Raw genomic sequence first — 17,411 nt, forward strand, 5'->3', positions numbered from 1 at the left:
GCTACATGGATATGATTCTTTCGCTGACCTTGCAGTTCATGAACCTTAATCACTATGCACACAAACAACGCTCAGACCACTTTTACATACGCGAGTTTTGTAGCAATTTGAGGATACCCACCGTCCTTCGACCGCCGCCTCCTCCCAGAATGCGGACCATGGTCCAGCGACATCTTTGCTAGCGCTTTCCTTGAATGCAGGCCGTGGCGAAGGCGGAATTGGTTGCGAAAAAGGGCTAGTTCCAAAGTCAATAAGGCCAAACGTGGCTGCGCATCGCGTCGATTACGTGTGGACGCGACTCCAACGCGCTGGTGTCCGAAGGTGAGTTCTCATCAGAATTTGGACAACGACCTGGTAAAACAGCAATTAGAAGCTCCAATATCGGATTCAGCACATCCCGGTCCTAGGCGAATATATCATAGAGAAAGATTCCAAAACCATCGGGAGCGGACAACACTGAGAAAATGGCCGCCGCTGCCGCCGATAATGCTGCCTTGGCTGCCGGAGCCGCAGCACTGGCAGCTATGGCAGAGCAAGAGGCGATGGGAAACGAGCGGGTGGAGGCCGAGATACCCGACGAGCTAAAAGAGCAGCCGCCGCCTGAGAGTTTATTTGCTCTGGATAAGCGCATGGATGAGGTACCGTTTCCCACATGCATATGGCATACGGCGAAAACCTGGGAGTCATAATGACTTCTGTTGATAGCTGTTATCCGATATCAAAGTTTTACAGCAACAGCGGGCGAAGGACTATCAAAACACGAGTGGGAGAGTTGACCGGCTGGCTGCGTTCCAATCCATAAGGTATGCACTTCGAGGAGTACCCTGAACCTGAACAGGATTGTTAACATCTCTCAGTGTGTTCGAAAAGTACAAGCATATGCGCGCGGAGCGCATAGAGGAAATAGTCAAGACCAGCGTCCCAGAGAGAGCTGCAAGCTCCTCCAAGCTCATAGCTGATGAGGTATGTGTGCTGAATCCAAGCGCTTTCTTTTTTGGCTGCTCCTGACATTTCTTTCGCGCAGCTCGATACCTACTGGCAACTTGATGATAGTCTAGCGCACGACCAGCTACTCGTAATGCTGGTGGATTTCTTCAAGCATAAAGCATCTCTCCTGTTGGAGCAAAACGCCCTCATGCTCTCAAGATGGGCTCGTTTCTGCCGAACATCACATGACGTCGCCAATTTCTTCCCTGTGTTCCAACGGTATCAAGAACATCTACATGCTGAATATGTGGACACAGCAGAAAGGTTCGAAAGGCTGTCGGAGGCGCACGAAGCCCATCTACAAAAGCTGAGGGAGGAGGAGGTAAGGCACATATTACATATTTCCGTATGGGACGCCTGACCAAATCCTTGAACGTAGGCGCGAGCAGAAGCCGACAGAATCGAGCAAGAGAGACGTGGCCTGCTTCCTGGGCGGGCAAAGCCGGCTGGAACACCGTCAGGAAAGAGTCGAGCAACCACCAAGTCTTCTGGGGTATCGAATGATCAAGATACTGGGAAGAGCAATGGTTCTGGCGCAAGCAACTCGGATGGGCTAGGACTGGGTCACAGCGACCTCGGTGATGACCCACAATTCGACATTGGCGACCTGGTCGTGTTCTTACGCTGGGCTATAACCCATGGGGTTGGTCGAAAGCATGTTCAGATCTTCTTGCAAAGAGCCAAGGTGCGTCCGACACATCCAATCTAAGTTTAGCCCTTTCTTCAGTTGTGCTTGTGTCGCTTATGCTCAAACAGATGTTCGTGCACAGCGATCGGATCCAATTCATCAAAGACTATCGAATGATATGTAACACGAAACCCTCCCAAGGATCGCTTAACACCCTGAATGCGTTCGAAGGGATCAACAAGTATGTGATTCCGGCGTGAATACTGAAATACGCAATCGCACCTCTAACACGACATCTTTCAGTTACATTGAGAATCTCCCTGTGAAAAGGTCATCCATAGAGGATTTCCTGACGGAGTTCGATATTCTGGTCGGATACTGGAACATGGAAACTCCGATTTTCCGGGAAGATGGAAGACCTTTCGCATACGAGGCGGACTCTAAGTTCCGAGAGGCCTTTGCGAAGCAATCCGCCGAAAGCTCCTTTCCGCCCTATGAAGGCATCTCAAGTTCGGATATTGATGGGCCGGCCCCTCCAGGAGACGCTAGCAGAGCCCAGCCGCCTGGGCCAGCACAAACCACTGCTCCGCCGAAATCTTTGGCTGCGATATCTGGCATTTTCTCGCATCCTGGGTACAAAAGTGAGGAGAACCGTTGGGTCGCGTAGCTTGTGGTGACACCTAACTGAACTTGCATTCGGGTGTAGATGCCAACATTCCACGGCTCATCCACGCGGACTGGCTGGATAATCTGCGCTACTTCTCAGACCCAGAAGTGTGGAGGCAGGGTCAGCTGGATTTTCTGGGACAGGTATGCTGCTGAGAGAGCAAGAGTTCCCCGCATATGGACACCCACCGACCCTATTCCGAACAGCTAATAGATATAGACTTCGAGCTCCGATACGAGCATGATGTTCTGTTATCGAATGATCTGGAATACACCGTCAGCAAGCTTAAAGAGGCAGCACGCCGAATCTATGAGATGGGAACCTCTTCACAGGGTGGCAATCCCGGCAATAGCGGGTTCAACCGAGCCAACTCCGATCAAATGGGACACGATCGAGCCAATGAGAGCGACAGTTCCGCGGTTATCATCGCTAGCTCGAACATGCCAAGCAAGACGTTCGAGTTGGGAATCAAGGTTCCTGATCCGCAGGACATGGAGTCAGCGAAAGACTACCGCGTCTTGGATGGCAAAAAGCACGCATATGGCGTACTGTTGCGTAAAAGCGCTGAGATGGAAAAGATGGAACAAGCTGTTGCAGGGGACGGCGAATTTGGAGCTTCAAATGCTGGAAGGATAGCTGGTCCTATGGTCTCCGCGTTGTTCTCAGAACACGAGATCATGTCTTTCCTGCAACTACGGCATGTGCGCATCCGGAATTTGAGGAACTCCTTGCTGTCTCAGTTCAACTTTTATCGGTCTGTGGAGAAGCGCTTGACGATGGACCTGCATGAAACTTCAGCCCGCGTGAACGCAGACGTCTCCGATCCGATCCGTGCGCGGGAACAAGGACCCGACATCTTGGCAGCTTCCGCGGCTGCAACACATATGTGGCATCAGCAAGAACTCTTTGACATGCCTGATGCCGAGCGAGGAGGGCCTGGTGGGGCACCGGCAGGCGCGTCTGGACCAGCCAAACCCATCCTCCCATCCGAGGACATCCGTCAGCTATGGAATAACCAAATGATCATCAAAGATCAGAAGGGCACTCCGCTCATGTACGGTGAGTTTGAAGCCGCTTTGAATCCTCCAAACGGCTTCTAGACCTTATAACTTCTCAACTCAGATGCGGCGATAGAGGACATGAAGAGCCATGAAGCGATTCTTCTGAAGCTGGCCACCATGTATATCAACCATGGCCGGGCAAGTCGCGAGGGCAGGGAAGACGACGAAGTTTTTGCCAAAGATTTGGAGGCTGAACGAGCATATGGGGAAGCTATCCGATTGCGCATCGCCGAGCGAAAATGTGAGTTCAGTTTTATATGCGAGCTGTAGCTCTCCACCCTGAGGAGGCGAGCCTAATCCCATCTTGTTTTGTAGCGGAGGTTCTGCAATTCATCGAGGGTAGATACACTTTTCTCAACCCAAATGCGGATAGGATGCAAATGCTTTTGGAGCTCTACGACCACGAAGTCAAATTCCAATTTGCAAAAATTGAGGTAACCATCATCCCGAACCAACTTTTTCCTCGAACGTCCCGAAATATTTACGATGTTGTGATTTTCCAGTTGATCAATGCATATCTGGAGATTTATGAGCACACCAGCGATCCGAAGAGCATCAAGGAGATAGGCCAGCTGATAACGAACATCGTTCATACTCGCCCTGGATATGACTTTGAGGTAGTTATCCTGCCTACGAAAAGCGCTGATGGAAACGATGACTGATCACAAGTTCTCCGTCATCTAGAGTCCATATTTCTCGAGGGCATACGCAATGGCAACTCGCACCTTCCGCATCCAAGCTCAGCTAATTCTTGACATGATCAAAGACGGGGTCGATCAGCACCGCAGCTGGTACCAGAAATGCTTTGGGCGTTTGGACCCAACACTGGCACAAAACGATCTTGACGGAAGCCAAGAGTTGACTGTCAAAGACGAGTGGGAGAACGCCGAGACCGCGAAAGGATTAAGGAAGCTGGACAGCCCGATTTCTGCCGGTTTGCCACCGAAAGAGGATGGTGAAAAACAAACCGTCACAATGCACCATGCATCTGTCATCCTGGGCATGACCGAGTTTGTTCCCACACTGGATGGCATCATACAGATTCACAAGATTGCGTTCAGTGCAGCGTCAGAGATGTTTGGGGTTACAGAAGAGTTGTTTCGACAGGGAAGGGCGTCGAACCTTGTGGACAGTAAGAAGAAACCGATTGCCAAAATCGACAGACAAGCGGTGGAATGTGCTGTATGGAAGGGATTCCACAACATGTGGCAGGCCCTCTATGACCACAGTTTCCATATACCTCAGCCACGAAACCGGCGGCTCATAGGGCGAATTGATGCGGAACTCTGGATGGAGAACCCGCTGATGCCCGATATCATTCTGATGGACCACTATCAAACTTACGGCAAAACGGATGCGGAGCCCGAACTGAAACATATTGCTGCCCGCACTCCATTTACAGATCCGGTATTCAAGCCGAAGGCAGCACATATCTGCCAGCGCCTGATCAAGCTAGTGGTACTGAAGGATAGGCTCTATTATTCATGGCGCAGTACCGAGAACTGGCGGAGAATCTACGAAGGGCAGTTTCCGCAGCTTAATGTCAACAAAGATGCGTTTACGGGCAGATTGAACTCGTTAAAGTTCGATTTCCCGGATGTGGCAGATAATACCGCCGTGGAAGAAGATTATGAGGAGGAGACCACGGACGGTGGCCCAGATGATGCGCAACAGGTGGCGGCAGAGTCGGACGATGAACGAGACCCTGCAGTGCAATTCGGGCATTCTTACCTGCGCTTTGGCCCGCTAGCTGTTGCCGAGCTTGACGAGCATCTGGCTTCAGCGATTTCACTGCCGACTCCTTCGGCCCCATTTGACCTATCGACTGTTTCCGGTATCAATACCAGCTTGCGGCCAGAGCCTATGCGGCAGATGGCTTTCAGTTTGAAGATTCAGACTGTAGAGAAGTTTTGGCATATGGCAGCCGTTGAACTGCATCACTTGCTGCTATCGGAAGTGCACGCCAAGCTGCTCATCGAGGGCACTCCTGCAAAGATTGAAAAAGCGAAAGGTTGGGAGCGGCGAAGCCCTCAACGCCATGGCGAAACGCCGACAACACAAAAAACGCTCGATGTGGACTATCGCCTTCTCATTACCGCCATCGTGCCAAAAAAGAAAGCGTTACGCAAAATGATGCTCACGGAGTACAATAAAGGGTTCCGAACCAGCGGAAACATGACCGAAGAAGAACGTGATCAAGTCTCGACAACATACAAATACAATCTGTACGAATGGTACTACAATAACATGCTGGAGATCACACTCGAGGAGTGTGAGAGAGCAGAATACGCGAAAATCATGATTGACTTCCGCAATACGGTCCAAAAGACTTCCTATGGACGTCTCCTGTTTCGGTCGACGAAAGTTGCGCGCCACTTCGATTATTTCTCGAATCAGGATAAGCCATCCGGGGCAGAGGCGGAATTGGATCCTTCGCAGCTCAGTATGGATGGCGTGGCCACTCAGGAAATCATTCAGACGGATCTCGTTACAACCGAGAAAATCTCCAAACTATGGTTTCTTCCCTCAGTAACCGAAATCGTCATGACCTCAAACTCGAGCGAAAAGTCCCCAAAAGGGCCGTTTGATCTGTCTCAGAGGGTCTATCGCAATATCGGCACATTTAGGAAAGCTCTCAGCATCCAGTCTATGCTGTTGGACATCTTCTTGTTCGTCAAGTCATATGCACATTTGCTGCAAGACAACAGACGTTATGTTGTCCAAGGTAAGCTCAAGTTCAAAAAGTTGGAATATGTTTAGCGAACCTCAGCATTTGCGTTTTGCACAGTGCGCCAAGTTCGTGAGGCCGATTACGTCGTGAACACCATTGGCGCCATCAAGAAGGATATGTCTTACCAAGGACAACAAGCAGACTTTGTGCGAGTGGAACAGTATTTGGCAGCGAAATGGAAGCTTTGGATCTTGAAGTTGAAATTGGCACTTGGCTGCTCCATGTATACTCTGGGAATGACAGTCAAGCCATACGCATATATGCGACTGCTGTCTTATCAGGAAAACCTGGCGAAAGAAGAAATACCGGACTCCATACCTCTCTTCCAGCAACTTACGACAGTCAGAAGGATCTGTTTCACGCCGCGCATAACGCCTTATCCCAGTCCACACATCTTTGGGGGTACAGGGCTCAAAACTGATGCCAAGCGGTTATGCGATAAGAAAATCCTAGAGCTGGAAGAATGCTTGGATGAATTTCTGCAAGCCACGATGCTGAACTTCGGTGAAAATGCAGACGAAGTGAACCGTCTCCAGAGCGATTTCTTGCTTACGGGCCTCAAGCTGTTGGCGCTGCGTCGCAAGTTCTTAGCGGGCATTGTACCCAGTGGCATAATCCATGTACGTGTTTTGTCTTTGAGCAATGAAAGCGCCGGAGGAATGAACTGATATCAACGCATCTCCCCCTCACAGACTCGCGAGCAGTTGCAGGAGTTCTTTCGCCTGTACAAGATGAAAGTCATGGTACCGGCCATACGTCTTTATCACAAAATGGGAGCGAAGGGAAATGCCAGCATACGTAAGATATAATAGGAGCTTTTTGTGAATTCTCCCAAGCTCACTCTTCTTTCCTGCAGCGATGTTGCTGAGGGACGAGATGGTAACTGCTACTGTGGACTTTGACTTCAACCGAATCGCCCAAGCGGTAAGGGTTCTGCAATTATGATACACTTTCTTTGGCATCACATTCGTCAAGATCTCACACCATTCACGATTTGATAGCTCTTCGATCGCTGTCAGGTTGCAGTCCTACAAACCGAGCTTCAGCGCGAATACACATTCAAGCTTATTCGTCAAACTCGAATCTTTTATGATCGATTGGCGGACGAGCGCACCGGCCGCCTGTTCAGGGTCTACGATAGCTTGGATATTCCGTCGTCCACAGCTAACAAGGCCTTTGCATTCCGGATGACTGAGGATGATTATGCTGTTAAGACCGCAATGATTCACGATTTCGTCAAGGACCTCTGGCGAGCGAATTCAGCTTTGGTGCGCCCTTTCTCTGCATTGTGTCCTATTTACCTCAGGGTTACTCATTCTTTTCGGTCAACTAGCTGAAGGAGATCCAGGAACCAGAAAAGAACATGCCCGCCAATAAGCAGCCAAAGGTTGTTAGTGGCCCCAATCCGCTCTTAGAGCACGGAAGAGTCTTTACGTGTACCAGAGATATGCTTGGTCAAGCGGTGCGTTGAGTTACTTTGTCTTTGAAATCTGGAATGTGCTCCTAAATGCTTTCCTTATCACAACGCAGATCACCAAGCTAGCTCGACAAATGAGCAAATGGCAGGAGAAACGGCGAGGGGAGCAAGAACACTTCATGGGCACATTGATGGGCCGAATGATGGAGATGGCCAAAACAGGGGAGAAGCTTGTTAAGCACTTGGTGCAGGAGAAGAAGGAATGGATGGAGGTATGGACATGACACCCTGAACGCGCAAAAAGGGCTTGAGGTAACGAGACGCTTGAAACCAAACCTAGACGTACAAGAGAGATGTCAGAGTCTCCGCATTCCAGCTCAGCAGCGAACTTCACACGGAACTAGCGTCCACATCCGTTGAGTTGGCCGATTTGCGGAAACAACGACGAACGGATGAGAGACGAATCCGATATCGGATTCTAGACGAGTATGATGATCTCGTACAAGAGCTGGTCATGGAAATCAACGTGCTTAGAAACCGCTTCTCGGAATATCGCGTAAACACATTCCAGGAAGTGATGAGCATCATGAGCGAAGCGAAGAAGGACGAGCTTCACGTGCTCATTGATAATCAGGAGATGCCGGCGAACATGAAGGACAGTGCCAAGTGGATGATCCGACATGAGGAGGAGGCCCAGGCTTTGAGACAAGAAAACCACGAGTTGAAAATGACCCTGCTGAAAGTACGCTCGATGTTTATCATCAAGGAGCAAGCCTTGCGCTCCATGTACGAGAAAAAGACGCGCAAACTAGCTGAGGGGAGCAAGTCCGCGGAAGAGAAGCTGTGGGATAGCTATCGAGAAGCGGAAGTACGCGAAAGTACGCTGAGGAGGCAGCTTGCCAAGGCTCAAAAGACCTTGAGCAGCAAAGAAGCGGAGTGCGACACGCTTCAACGGCACCTCCGCGAGGAGCAACAGAGAGTTCGGCAATTGACACCAATCACGAGTAGCAAAGATCGGGCTGTTTCCGCTGGTGCCGGTGGCCGCCGATACGCTGCTGTCGGTGGTGATAACGATCTGAACAAGATTGCGGAGCTTCAAGACAGACTTAGCAGATACGAGGCGCTCAAGATTGACCTCATCCTCAACGAACTACAAGAGAAGACCAAGCTGGTGGAGCAAATGGTGGACGAAAAGCGGAAGAAAGGCGGTGTGGGCCAAACCGGGCGAGCAGGCGGGATGGCCGGTGACAGGAGCAGCGGAGGCCATCCATCTGACCACCGTCGAAGAGCTGTATCGGCTCGATTAGCCAGACCACCAATGGTCATTAAAGCTATAGCACCGCGACGGAAGGGTCTGGGACCTTACAGTGAATATCGGGAGTGGACTGCAGAGGATGAGTCGCTCTCAGGACCCGGACAAAAGATCGAGAAAGCCGTGAACGATCACATGGTCGAGAAAATGAACAACCTAGCCCTCCAGAACAAGATTTTACGCCAAGTACTTGAACAGTGCAACATACCCGTACCGTCAGAGGCTGGTGATTTTATGGAAGAGTCGCCTCTCAAGCGAGGCACATCGGAATCGAGAAAAAGCGTCATGTGGGTGGATCAACAACAGCCCAGCACCTCGGACGATCTGAACTCCGAAGACGAAAACGATGACGAACCCGATGGCAATGGAGACCTACCAAGTACACCGAAAGCAAGGCCGGCGCAAAGCGCACCACCAGGGGGTCGATTGCGCGCAGCCCAACTCCGATCGAAACCCCTGGGAAGTGCTGCATCAGCAGGCGATGTAAAGCGCCCACCACGACTACCACGTCCAAATTCATTTGGTCTGGAGCCGGGACCAGTCGTCGGATCGGAAGGCCGCTTATCCGGTGCCCGTGAGTCGGCGACACCTGGATCATCCACGACCTCTCTCGGGCCCGAAGAGATGCAAAAGAGCGTGCAACCGGGCTCCACGAGAAGCATCAGAGCAGCTTCAGCAGTGTCGCTCACCGGGTCTACCGTGTCCGTGCGACAGTCTTCTTCTCTTTTGCACTCAAGACCAACGTCAGCATCGGATTACAGAATATCAGATGGTAAGAACTCAGACTGGCGCATATTCGCTTCCCGGTCACTCAGTAACACGGTTTTGCGATCTTCTAGCATTGCGTACTGGCACACCCCCGCCGTTACTACCTCAGTCTCGCACATCTAGTGCCCGTCGGGACTCGGTGGGTTCACTCCATGCTTCGGGATCCGAAGCTCGGTTTTCGCTACCTTCATCACCACGTCCGATGACTCCGCGAATTTGAACAAGTTTCATTTCTCCTCACACACCTTCGATTTGTAAATCGAGATCTGTCTCGGACGCCCAATATATGGGTTTATTTAGCTCTTATACATATACGAATCCAACGGAGTAAGCACAGTATGGGCCTATGGTCTCGGTGGGCGGAATTGAACCCTTTTGCACCTCTTCGCGTGACGTACAGTCAACGGACATAAACCTGTGCACCCCCTCTAATTGAAATCAAAGTCGGTCACTCACGTGAATTTGGCGTTGCGGCAGTCGCTGATTTATATCGTCTCAAAGTCCCTCGGATACCCATCATCCACACACTCCCGCCCACGAACAACCTCGTTGGAGCCAAATCATCCGCTTGTCATACTGTCCGTGCCTTTCACGCCTTGGGTTTGCGGTACCGGTCTATATCTCCCTGGCAGTTGGTCGATCCGCAGCAGCACTGGACAGCAATCGACAGGGTTTTAGATCTTGTGACTCAGCCCGTACCCAAACACTCATGTCCCTTCGCCTCGCCCTCACCTTGAAGTTCCATGCCGGATCCCAATAATCTGTATCATCCCCCAGGTTATACAATAATCTCCTCATCCTTCTTTACGGGCCGAGTGAGGATGATATGGAGGTTGGAAAGTTTCGCGTTTGGGTCACAGGAGTCTGAGATTAGAGGGGAAAGGAGGGGTGATTTAGAACGGGTTGTGCTGGAGTGTTGTGGGATTAAGCAAACTTACGATTTGCGAATCGTGCGTCGGAGGTGGGGAGAAGCCTTAGCTGGGAATGAGAAAGGACGTTTAACTCCTGCATCATCTGATCTGATATCGTATGTCGCAAACAGATCACGGGTGACGATTGGAAGAAGCCTGATGTGCAGGCGCAACATGGGCTGGAGCATTTCTGATCGCATATCCGGAAGAACATCATCAAGGCAAGGGCGAATGGTGCGAGAGAGGGTGAAAGTGATGGGAGGAGGAAGTTGCAGAGACTGGGTGTGGAGGGGGAGTTGTGAGAGAGGGTGAAGGTGGGGGTCTGGGCAAGGTGAGCCGCTTATGTGTATATATCAGATCTCTGGTGCGTTTGCAGTGCTCTATTCAGTTACATTCCAAATGATATTTGAGAATATATAGTGTTGATTAGTACAAGTTGCCTTCATCGGCGACGCCTCAGGCAGAGGTACAATGATGTGGATGGCAGATAACCACCACGGAAAATGGGATGGGGTGAAATCTAGACTACCCGTTACGGGAGAATGCGTCTGGTCTGCGGCCATTGCCAAACACCACCGAACGCACAATCGAGAGGAAATTCTTGGTGCTCAGGACGTCCCGATTGTACACTCTCATCCATAGTCGTAGTGGTCGTCTTCCAGGAATCTCAAATGCTGTCCAGTCTTGGTTGATACATTCGGGGTTGGGGCAACCCACCAATCCATGGACGTATTCCATTCTTCCCTTTCTAGCTTGCCATGGCCGAGATGACAGCTGCTGTCGGATGTTTTTCTTCACACGGCCGTGGCAGTCTGGGCACACAGAAGAAGTTCGATACTCATCTAGCAAGTAGCACGGAATGCTGTTCCTTGCAAAGAGTGTGCGGAATCTGATTTCCATGATGAGTTAGCATATTATAATACATAGTAGGTACCACGAATGATGGTCACTCACCCCTTGGTCTTCGATGACTCCTGAAAGCGCATGGTTTTTCCAGCGTCGCTCCAATCACCCAAGATGACCGAAAGATGCTTTCCATACAGGCGTTGCATGTTCTTGATGAGCTTGCTCTCAGACTTTTGCCGCAGTGAGAACGCCTTGAACCTGCGAGCAACGTGAATCTCATCCTGGTAAAACTCATCCAGGGCGGGATCTGGGATATGGATGGATGTCAGCCCATGTGTTACTAAATTTGAAGACAGCGCATAATACATCATACCTGCATGTATGTGATCCACAATGAACGCTGAGAACGCCTCGATGTTCATGCTCTTGTGCGATGGAATATGTGATTCCATCTCAGCGATGCCAGCATTGATCTTTCGCTCTCGCATGTCTCTTTGAAAGTACCGAGACTTTGTCTCGACCGCCCGTTGATTGGATGTGTATCTGGTATGGGGTGGTGCATGTTACGGACGACGCGCCCATACCGTAAGCTTACCTACTGACGGCCGCCAATGTCAACCGCCAAATGTCAAACGCCAATGTCAATGTCAATGTCAGTGTCAATGTCAGTGTCAATGTCAGTGTCAATGTCAATGTCAATGCCACTCCCCCTCTCTCATCTCATTTCGCCAATCCTCCCGCAATATCGCCACTCCTCCTCTCTCCTCTCATTTCGCAAATCCCCCCTCGGCTTCTCCACACCCCCCACTACTTCCCCATAGCCAGCAGCTGTAGCAATGCTCTCTACGCTCGCCACCCACGCTCTAGGAGCATAGCTGGCGCCCCCCCAGTCCCCTCTTGTTGTTGTTGTTCTCTGATCTGCTGGGTTGCCTATCTATAAATAGCCGGCCTCTCTTCGTCCATTCCCTTCCTCCCCAGCAGTTCAAAACCAGTTCTTCTCATCTCCTGTTCTAGTCCTTGCTTCTTGTTTCGCCAATACAATCTCTTGTCGCCTATCACACTCGCCCTGTCTTCTCTACTTCGCTTCCGCCCCCGTTGTCGAGATCATAACAGTTTGATCTGCTCCAACACTGCGAAGTTCAGAACCTGTCCAGCCCTGCATCCGACAAACCTTTTTCGCCATGTCCCAACCCGAGTCCGTACCTTTCACCGCCAAGCAATGGAACGATATGTGCCAAGCCATCGCCGCCTTGCAAACCCAAAACGCCAACTTGCAGGCCAACCTAGCGCAAGCCCAAGCCGACGCACAAGCTGCCCAGAGCATCGCCGCCCAGGTTCAAGCCGATATGTACACCCGTCCCCAAGTCGCCAACCCTGCTCTGGAGCCAAGAATCAGCTCGCCCGAGAAGTTTGATGGTACCCGCAGCAAATTCCGTGGGTGGTTGAACAACATCCGGTTGATGTTTGCTCTCCAGCCCAACCGCTACCCCAGCGACATCATCAAGATCCAAACTATTGGCACCTACCTCACCGGCACTGCGCAAGCCTGGATAGCGCCCCTAGTCGAACGCCAAGATCACAGCCTTCAGGACTTCGATAGTTTTATCAGTCAGATGCAATCGGTCTTCGGAGACAGCGACAGGGTCCGCACCTCTGAAAACAAGCTCCAGAACCTTCGCCAAACCCGTGCAGCAACCAAGTACGTCGCTGAGTTCCGCCAGCTACAATGCAATGTCTCCTGGAACGCCCAGGCCCTGATTGCTACCTTCCGCCGTGGCCTCAAAGAAGACGTCTGTTATGGACGACGCGTCCATACCATGCGCTTACCTCATGACAGCATCCCAACAGTCAGTCAATGTCAATTCCCTGTCAAAACCTGACATCTGCCAAACCTCGCAGCCGCACGCAGCTGCGCTACCCCACACCTGCCACTGCCTTCATTTCTCCACGCAGCCGCACGTAGCCACACCTCCCAACACTCGGCGCTTACAAACCCTTCTCCATACTTCCCCACGTACCCGCCCACAGCCTCAGCGTAGCCACCCCATCCCCGGTCTTCTGTTTCTATGCTTCCCCACCCTTGGCGCTTCTCTTGGCTTCCCTCTCATTCCGTACCCTTCTGCTTCCCCACGCTTCCCCAGCCTTCCCAGAAAAACATAAATAGCCGCCTCCCCTGAGCTCCCCACTTCCTGATCCCCCCAGCAGATCAACACCAGTTCTTCCTAGTCTTGTTCTAGTTCTTGTTTCGGTCTGAATACCATTACCTGTCAACAACCTGCACCACAAGTCGCCTCTATTTCCATCGGCTCCGCCCATTCATAACAGTTTGATCTGCTCAACAACCCCCAGCCGCTGTACCTCCACGCCAAATCACCATGTCCGACGCCCTTCCCCTCACGGCCGAAGCCTGGCAAGCCATGTGCAATGCGATTGACGAACTTCGAGCACAGAATACCACCCTACAAGCCGAACTAGCGCAAACCCAGACCACTGCCCCTGCCACCCACGCCCCCGAACCCAAAATCAGTCTCCCAGACAAATTTGATGGCACCCGAAGCAAGTTCCGTGGGTTCCTCAACCAGATCCGGCTCATGTTTGCCCTCCAACCCAGGCGCTACCCCAACGATCAGACCAAGATACGAACTATTGGCACCTACCTCACTGGCACCGCCCAGGCCTGGCTGGCGCCCCTTGTCGAACAAGACCATCATTCCCTTACGAACCTGGATGATTTCATCCAGCAAATGCAAGCAGTCTTTGGAGACAGCGACAGGATCCGCACATCCGAAAACAAGCTCCAGAACCTTCAACAAACCCGTGCAGCAACAGAGTATGTAGCTGAATTTCGACAGCTGCAATGCGATGTGTCGTGGAATGACCAGGCATTGATTGCCACCTTCCGTCGCGGCCTCAAAGAAGACGTCAAGGACTTAGTGCTCACGATGCCCCCTACCGCCTCAATCGACACTGTGATGGAACAGGCCATCCAATGTGACAACCGATTGTTTGAGCGCCGTCTAGAGCGAAGCAGGAACCGACAGTCATATGTGCCAGTTACCACTAGCCCCACCCTCATGAGCCCCGACAACCGCCCAGACGACCCTATGATCATTGACGCTGCTCGTCCGCGAGGACCCCTCACGCCGCTAGAGCGCCAACACCGCATCACAAACAAACTTTGCCTCTACTCTGGTAAACCCGGCAACATAGCCAAACTCTGCCCGAACAAGATACGCACGGCGAATGTCGCGGTTAAGGAACCTGCACCCATCCAGGATTTTGCCCAAGTCCAGCTGCAGTAAAGGCCGAGCAGCTGGGCAACACCTGTCCTGGGCCTTCTCACCACGCAAGTACTGCCAAGGGAGAAGCCACAAAACCTTGCTCCGATCCTGGCATCTCCAGCAACACCCTTCTCCTGACCACCAACAATGTCAATCTCCTATCTGAGATACCCTCACCCATGCGGACTTTGGGCCCATCCTCACCATTCGAGTACCCTGTTACCCTGCAGATATCGGCCCAGCGAGCTCCAGTTCAGCTTTCAGCACTACTCGACACCGGTGCGATGTCGTGCTTCATCGACGAAAGTTATGCCCGCAAGCACCGCATCCCACTTGTCAAGAAGGAGGACCCCATTGCGCTTGAACTGGTTGACGGACGTCCCAGCCATGCGGGCTCCATTACCCATCACACCCAACCTTTGGGCATGTGGGTCAACGACCATTTTGAGGAGGTGGTATTCCATGTGACATGTTCCCCGCATGCGCCAATCATCCTGGGGCTTCCCTGGTTTGAGCTCCATGATGTGGAGCTACACTGGAAGACTCGCACTCTTTGCGTCCGCTGCCATTGCGGTTTTGGACAATACGCCTCCTGGGATGCCCTGCCAACAGAACCTAGCCCGAAGCCCTCAAAAACCCCTGAACCTCTGATCCGTATCCATCAAGACGAGATTTCAGTCTCCCTAGCCCAGACACCCAACACACTGGACCCAGCACCCACACCGATCCACGTATCGTTTATCAGCGCCCCAGCTTTCCGTGTGGCGGCAAGGCATGACCAGGCATTCATTGCCTACGCCAATCCGACCAAGTCAGATTCCCAAGCCCTGGCGACCACTCCTCCAAAAGATCCGAAGGCCATCATTCCTGAAGAATACCAAGATTTTGCGGACGTCTTCGCCAAGAAGAACGCGGATACCCTCCCAGAGCACCGACCCTACGACTGCCCCATCGACTTAGAAGAGGGCAAACAGCCACCGTTCGGCCCGATCTATAGTCTCAGCGAGCCTGAAATGCAGGCACTCTGTGACTACCTTGAAGAGAACCTAGCTAAGGGGTTCATCAAGCACTCCAAGTCTCCCGCCGGTGCCCCAGTCCTCTTTGTCAAGAAAAAGGACGGTTCCCTCCGTCTGTGCGTCGACTATCGTGGACTCAACAATATCACCATCAAGAATCGCTATCCCTTGCCCTTGATTAACAGCATCATGGATCGTCTTCGAGGGGCACGCCGGCTCACCAAGATTGACCTCCGGGGAGCCTGCAACCTTCTTCGGATCCGGCCAGGGGATGAATGGAAGACAGCGTTCCGATGTCGCTACGGCCTATTCAAGTATAATGTCATACCGTTTGGGCACACCAATGCCCCTGGAGTATTCCAACACCTCGTGAACGACATATTCCGTGACATTCTCGACGTTTTTGTTGTGGTCTACCTTGACGACAGTCTGATCTTCTCAAAAAACCCAGAAGACCACCCCAACCACGTCCAAGAGGTGCTCTCACGACTCCGCCAGCACGGGCTGTATGCGAAACCGGAAAAATGCGAATTCAACCGTGACTCTGTTGAGTTCCTGGGGTTTATCATCTCTCAGCAAGGCATTTCCATGGACCCAAAGAAGACGGCTGCCATTACCAAATGGGAACCCCCGACGAATGTCAAAGGCATCCAACGCTTCCTTGGTTTTGCCAACTTCTACCGGCGATTCATCAAAGGGTACTCTGCGATCGTTGCACCCCTGACCTCGCTCACTCGCAAAGACTTGCCATTCAAATGGACCCACGCTGCACACCTAGCTTTTGAAACCCTCAAGAAAGCCTTCACCTCCGCACCTATCCTGACTCACCCCGACCCTGACAAGCCCTTCATTGTCGAATCCGATGCCTCCGACTTTGCCCTTGGCGCCGTCCTCCTTCAACCCGATGACACAGATCAACTCCACCCCGTGGCCTTTCACTCCCGCAAATTTACTCCTGAGGAAATCAACTATGAGATCTACGACAAGGAACTCCTGGCTATCCAAGACTCATTTGCTCAATGGCGACACCACCTCATTGGTGCCCGCCACAAGGTCATCGTTTACTGTGACCACAAGAACCTCCAGTACTTCATGACTACCCGTACCCTCAACCGCCGCCAATCCCGCTGGTCAATCTTCTTTGCTGATTTTGACTTTGTCATCACATACCGCCCTGGTACCCAGCAACACCAAGCTGACGCCCTCTCTCGTCGCTCTGAATACGAGCTAAGGGAGGGGGAAGAAGCATTCCGCTCCCAGGAAACCACGATCCTCACCCCTGACCATCTCCGCCTGGCCGCCACTTATCTGACCCCACTGGACTCCTCGCTCCTTGACCAAATCAAAGCTGCCCTGGCATCCGATGTGTTTGCGCAAACCATCCGGCGACAGCTTAGGGCCCCCATTGCCCAGCAATCTCAAGAAGACCAAGAACGGATAAAGCGATTCTCCGAGGAAAATGGGGTTCTGCTGTACGACAACCTTGTCTACGTCCCCACCAACAAGCTCCGTGCTGAGATCTGCCGGGACATGCATGACACGCGTTTGGCAGGACACTACGGCATGTCAAAGACCCTGGAGCTCATCTCACGCAACTACTGGTGGCCTAGCCAGTGGCGTTTTGTCAAGTCCTACATCAGGTCCTGCGACGTATGTGCTCAAGCCAAGACCAGCAGACACAAGCCCTACGGTCTCCTCTAACCCCTGCAGGTCCCTGACCGCCCCTGGGGGTCAATTTCCATGGACTTCATCACGGATCTACCCGCCAGTGATGGGGTTGATTCTG

The 17,411-nt window shown here is 52.0% G+C and overlaps 2 protein-coding genes across 2 annotated transcripts; one reads left to right on the plus strand and one right to left on the minus strand.

The window, feature by feature from the left end:
- Positions 1-3,164: 3,164 nt before the first annotated feature.
- On the plus strand, positions 3,165-10,053 carry EV422DRAFT_53275 (uncharacterized protein). The gene is made up of 13 exons (XM_053070558.1): positions 3,165-3,341; positions 3,405-3,588; positions 3,659-3,777; positions 3,847-3,960; positions 4,028-6,068; positions 6,132-6,694; positions 6,767-6,872; positions 6,931-6,998; positions 7,076-7,342; positions 7,408-7,536; positions 7,605-7,763; positions 7,832-9,575; positions 9,643-10,053. Exons 2-13 carry the CDS (start codon positions 3,474-3,476, stop codon positions 9,789-9,791), a joined length of 5,574 nt encoding a protein of 1,857 aa, XP_052925736.1. The 5' UTR covers positions 3,165-3,341; positions 3,405-3,473; the 3' UTR covers positions 9,792-10,053.
- Positions 10,054-11,007: 954 nt separating this feature from the next.
- EV422DRAFT_496245 (uncharacterized protein) lies at positions 11,008-11,873 on the minus strand (the record flags this gene model as incomplete). Its single annotated transcript, XM_053067861.1, has 3 exons — positions 11,008-11,371; positions 11,437-11,635; positions 11,702-11,873. Coding segments are annotated over 3 exons (735 nt in total), but the record flags the coding sequence as incomplete, so codon positions are not given.
- Between the last annotated feature and the right edge of the window lie 5,538 nt (positions 11,874-17,411).

Source organism: Fimicolochytrium jonesii (assembly GCF_025526975.1).
Source record: "Fimicolochytrium jonesii strain JEL569 chromosome Unknown EV422scaffold_11, whole genome shotgun sequence".
NCBI lineage: Eukaryota > Fungi > Chytridiomycota > Chytridiomycetes > Spizellomycetales > Powellomycetaceae > Fimicolochytrium > Fimicolochytrium jonesii.